Raw genomic sequence first — 6,000 nt, forward strand, 5'->3', positions numbered from 1 at the left:
GCCAACAGGTGTACCACTTTATTATTGAATTACTCTGGATTTAGAGAAAGATGTTGGAAGTTTATTTTGCACTTGGTTAGATTATAATAAATTTAGTTTAATCCTTTATCCAAGTGTAAGCAAACTTTGTTTGCTTACACTTGGACTACCTTACCTCAGTCCTGAAGATATTTTCAGGTGCAAACTTTGTTTGCTTACACTTGGATAAAGGATTAAACTAAATTTATTATAGTTTAAATTTTAGATCCTTATCCACGATCACTCCAAAATCTCTTATGTCCTCCACCTCCAACAATATATCAATTCTATATCCCATTTTTGTCCCATCATCTGCAAACAACTGAATAACCACATCAGATGTTGAAAGTTTATTTTTGACTTGGTTAGAATATAATAAATTTAGTTTAATCCTTTATCCAAGTGTGAGCAAACAAGCTACTATCCCACCTGAGATAGGAGGGATAGTAGCTTGCTCTGCCTTTGCAAGGAGTCGGCCTGGTGTTGTACCACCTTACCCCAGTCCTGAAGATACTTTCAGGTGCAAACTTTTTTTGCTCACACTTGGATAAAGGATTAAACTAAATTTATTATATTCTAACCAAGTCAAAAATAAACTTTCAACATCTTTCTCTAAATCCAGAGTAATTTATTAAAAAGGTGGCACTCCATTTGGCAACTCCTATAGGTAGAGATGACCTTGCTAATGCTCCTAGCTGGTATCTCCACTTGGGCCTGGCTCCCACTGAAGAGACCTCAATAAAGGTTGAAACTAGTCTGGGTAGTGGCCCTTCCCTTAATGCATAACATTAGACATATCTGCAAGGAGATGTGTTTTGCATTATGGAAGATACTGAGATAGGAGGGATAGTAGCTTGCACCACCTTACCCCAGTCCTGAAGATACTTTCAGGCATAAACTTTGTTTGCGCACACTTGGATAAAGGATTAAACTAAATTTATTAAAAACCACATCAGAATCTTCCTCAATATCATTAACATACAGGTTAAACAGCAATGGCCCTAAGATAGATCCTTGATGCACACTACTAGCAACTTGTTGATACGTATCAGACAGCCAATTGCCAACCCAGTTCGCTTGTTTAATATCCAACCTCATCTACTCTAGTTTGACTATCAACTTTTGATGTGGTAATCTATGAAAAGCTTTTGCAAAATCTAAATATACCACTGTGTATCTGTGTTAAGGCTCAAGTGTTAGGACGACATCATTTTGGACATCATACTACTTAGAAATTATTGAAAACTAACTTTTAATGCTTCCAGTATTTTGTCTCGGTCACTGAGACATCTTCAGGGAGTAAAAATAACACTTGTAATACAAAAGCAACAACAATACTCAGTGAAACATCTACAAGTGTTATTTTTACTTCCTGAAGATGTCTCAGTGACCGAGACAAAATATTGAAAGCATTAAAATTAGTTTTTAATTCTCTCTCAGTACTGTCACTATTCCATTAAACCTCCAACGATCACTGTGTATCAATCTCCCCTCATGCAATGAAGCTGAAACCTTATTGTAATAAGTAAGCAGATTACTAAAAACATGACCTTCCTTTAGCAAATCTGTGCTGTCCATCAAAGATAATGCCACTGTTGTCAACCAAGTTCTGGATCCTGGTTCTCACTAACCTCTCCAATACTTTAACCACAGTGCATGACACACTGGAGTTCTGTAACCATTCTTATGAAGCAGTGCACTCTGTTGAAAATTGGCCCAGTGTAAGACTCATATGTCAACTTCCTGGCATAGTCCTTCAAAATATGTGGTAATATATCAAATCCCACAGTCTTATTAACATCAAGTTTTCACCAATCTGTTTTGCCATAATTTGCTTATACACTTCATGTCAGCTACTCCACATTACCAGGTCTATGTGACATGTAATCATAAACATGGAAGGAGTCTCACTATCTGAAGGTAAATATTTCATACAGTGACTACATGCCATGTGGAGAATCTGGACTACACAATTTCCTAATTGCACTCTTACTTAGCTTCCATGCTGAAGCTCTAAAATAAGCGAAAAAGTGAATACATAAGTTGCATTCTCTATACTGAACATAGAACAGGTACACATTTCAGAGAATCGTAATTTTTTTTTTAATTTCAACTTAAATATTGAAAAATTATGTAAGTAATGGTGGGAAGCCATCTGAATAAATTTATTTTGAATGAGAGCAATCACATGAAAGACCAGTTAGTATGGAAAATAATATCAAACCATTTAAACAGAAGACGAGATTAACAAAACTAATATTTGAGGCAAAGAAACTAGCGAAAGACCCAGAGGAAGACCAACATGTAGGTGCGTGTATATGCAATTGGTAATATTTTACAGGATTGAAATGTAAGAGCTAGTAAAATTTAAGACCTGACACCTTAAATGTTTTTTGTGAGTTGACATATATGCCAAATATATTATTTTTTATATATACTAGGGGACCCTGATGCCTATGGCATCCCCCCCCCCCCCCCCCCGAGTTCCTGACTGGTAGGCCGGTTCTCCTTGAATTCTGATGACTTGAAAAGCCCCCTCCCCAAGCCGATTTTCCATGAATTCTGATGACTTGAATTTTGAAAACTCAAAAGGGGGTCCTCCTCCCCCCAGTGCCTATGGCACCCAACCCCCCCGAGTTGCGGACTGGTAGGCCGGTTCTCCTTGAATTCTGATGGCTCGAATTTTGAAGACTCTACACTCAGGGTAGCCCCTGAGTTTCAAAACGTTTCAAATAACTTGACAAAACACGTGACGCAAAAAGCTTATTTTATATTATAGAGTGTGTGTGTGTGTGTGTGTGTGTGTGTGTATATATATATATATATATATATATATATATATATATAGAACAGTGGAACATTACACTCTTCGATTGGAAAAGACCTGTTTCAATTCTCGTTGTGACCAGGGGAATTTTTATATGGGCTTTTTCAATTGAAGGCAAGTTAAATCTTATACGGAAGTAGCAGGGTTTTTCCTCCCGGAAACTCGGGTCTTTCATCCCACGTACAGATAAATCAACTTTTTTTTTATAAATCAACCTTCAGAACACATGCAATTTATAGACAAAAAATACTGTTGTTGGTGATGAGTTGTAGATGGTAGTAGTGTCATAGTAAGAGAATTTAGTAGTGGAGAGGATGAGATGTATTTAGCGAAGTAAAGTAGAGAGCCCTCCCATGATGAGTCCTTGAACTCTCTGGAGGTGTCAAGTAATAATTATGATTTCAATTTAGGAGAAAAGAAATTCATTATTCATATGAAGCTAGTCATAAAAAATATTGTCACAACATCTGTCATATTGCTGTTCAGGACTTCTATGAAGTCATAACTCATCACAGGAGGACCATATTAATTAGATGACACAGTTTATCATATCGCACCTTAAATCCCATATCCTAAATCTCCCCATACCAATCTTTAAATATTAATTTCCAGAATATCTATAATTGTCATATCTCATGAAGCTCAAAATCAGGAAACATCAATTTTGATTTAATTTGGATACTTTTAGCAACTGAAGTACTGAAAATTATGTATTACTTTTAATTTACAGATTCTACACGATGAAGACATTCTGCCTGGTTGTGATGAGAAGATTATTGCCTGGGTTGAGGAAGACAACTAATTTACAGAGACAGAATTTGAAATGTTGTCTTGTGATATGTCATAAGATCATATATATATATAAAAAACATATCCTTTGAATCAAAGGAAATTAGAATGGAATATTGATCCTATGCCTTTTAATGATCTGTTACAAGAGTGAGGAGGAATACCTATGCAATATTAAAATGTATCAGTATCCTCTGAGTGAGCTATTGCTTGAAAGTTATTCTCCTCACACTGTATTTTATTGAACATTCTGTATATTTTGTATGTGCAATAGTTTCAAATATTTTTTGTTTTGTCCTTGGTTTAATAAATATTTTTTTTTTTAGTGTAATTATTTTTCATAATGGGAAGAATAAGCTTATCCAGTGTCAGTTTTTATTTTATTTTTTCACTTACACAAAAAGCTGCAAGGTCCTGTAGCAAATGTCATGTGTTTAGGTTGGAATAAAAAGCAAAGTAATGTGTTGATATTCTTTTTGAAAAGCTGGAGGTTGTAGTCTTGGGGAAAAGCTATTCTGTATACAGGTTTGTTAGTCAATCATTTAGCTGTAACAAGATGTTTGTCAACTTGGCTTAAGTTACTACAGATTTAGCAGAAATGTTGGAGGAATGATGGATACCAGTTCTGCTGAATAGTGCTCATTAAAATATCTATAGAAGAGACGATGCAGAAACTGACAGTCTGAGACAATGGTTGAAGAGAATCTGTGTGAGAAGAGGGGTCATATATTAACCAAACTGCTTTCTTCTGAACAGCACAGAATTTTTAGAGGTTTTAGGTACACCATCATAGATGTGAGAGCAGTATTCCAAAGTCGGGAAGATTTCGAATTTCTGTAGAGTAATTAGTTGGATATGTGAATCTTGAACCAAAAAGGATTCTAATGTCACTTTATTATTTTTTTGAAGCAGAGTAAACTACAGGAGTGATATGATTGTCAGGTAAGGTGTAATCAGTTCACCTCTATAGAGAACAGGTATTAGTTCAGGAGCATTTCTTTATCTTTAGGTGATGTAATACTACAATCTGGGTGAGAGAGATGGGAACACAAATGTACAGAAGTTGCTTTTAACAGCTTTTATGAAGACCAGAAAGCACAGCTATCATTGGCAATAGGCAGTTAGTTTCCACATATAGCTTGTTCAAAGTTAGACCTAGATGGAGTCGAATGCATTGCCTTGAATGCCTTGTGAATGTAGATACATTAAATCCGTTTAAAGCACGGTTGGGTGAGCATTGTGTGCATTAGTGTGTACCTCCCACGATGAGTCTCGGACTCCATGGAGGACGGATGTTAATAATATTAATGATGGTTTTGCATGTGTTGCAGACTTCGTTGTAAGAAGCCAATGAAGCTGGAGTTTTTGTCTCAAGCCATTTCTAAGGATTTTTTAACTGCTCTTGAAAAACTACAATTTGGATATACCCACTTAATGTGTCAAAGACATCAGACTTGGGTGAGATTGTGATCTGATCACCTCAGTGGTGTACCTAGAACTAGCTAAGAAAAGAACTGGAGAGTTGAGTAAGTGAAGATTGTCAGGAATTTTTTTTGTTTTTTAGGGAGACTGATAGCAACAGCAAATCAATGATACGTAAGGCAAAGAAATCTTAAGCCACTGAAGGTCAAAAAAGATATGAGATTAGGCATGGGCTATTATTCAGGCCTCTATGGAGTCAAGAGACTCATCGTGGGAGGACCTTATTAGGAAACAATCTATCATACCACTCCTTGAGCTCATTGACCGTTCTTGCTCTCACTACTCCTTCAGGCAATGCATTCCATGGTTCAACCACCCTCTTGCTCACAGCTTCCTTTCATAACTTCCAGGGATGGTTCCTTGTAATGCTCCTTCCTGCTGTTCCACCAAGTAAAAGAACTCCTCAGTGTCAACGTGTAACTGCTTCTCAACAGTTTAAAAGTCTCAATCATATCACCTCTCCTTTTATCCACCAAACTCTGCAGTCCACATTCCTTCAGCCGATCCTCATAACTAACATTGTACAGTCCTGAAACAATCTTTGTTATCTCCCTCTTTACATTTTGCTGTATTAAACCGACATCCCATTCATTTGCCCATCTGTCCAGTTTATTCAAATAATCTTGCAGGGCTGCCACATCTAAACTATTACTAATAACCCTGCCCAGCTTCACATCATCTGCAAACAGCTGAATATCTCCTTGCAATCCATTGACAATGGATTGCAAGGAGATATTTCTCCACCATACATAACTCTCTGATACCTATCAGCCGGGCTGCCGAGAGAAATGTTCAGGCCCGTGACTAGTCTGTGGTCCGGACCCCACTTAAAAATAAGCATTACTTTGGTTTAATAAAAAAAGTCATATAAAACATTAAACGTT

General features: G+C 36.7%; 1 protein-coding gene across 1 annotated transcript in view; it reads left to right on the plus strand.

Moving 5' to 3' along the window:
* The window catches only part of LOC150094090 (dixin-like), a 334,744-nt gene extending 330,819 nt beyond the window's left edge, over window positions 1-3,925 (plus strand). Inside the window, exon 18 of the mRNA XM_090412948.1 lies at window positions 3,576-3,925. Within this exon, the coding sequence (XP_090269074.1) occupies window positions 3,576-3,647 (72 nt within the window). The 3' untranslated portion in view covers window positions 3,648-3,925. The remainder of the gene's footprint in view (window positions 1-3,575) is intronic.
* Window positions 3,926-6,000: the final 2,075 nt, after the last annotated feature.

Source organism: Typopeltis vanoorti, chromosome 23, assembly GCF_054136105.1.
Source record: "Typopeltis vanoorti isolate ZY-2024b chromosome 23, IOZ_Tvanoo_1.0, whole genome shotgun sequence".
Classification (NCBI taxonomy): domain Eukaryota; kingdom Metazoa; phylum Arthropoda; class Arachnida; order Uropygi; family Thelyphonidae; genus Typopeltis; species Typopeltis vanoorti.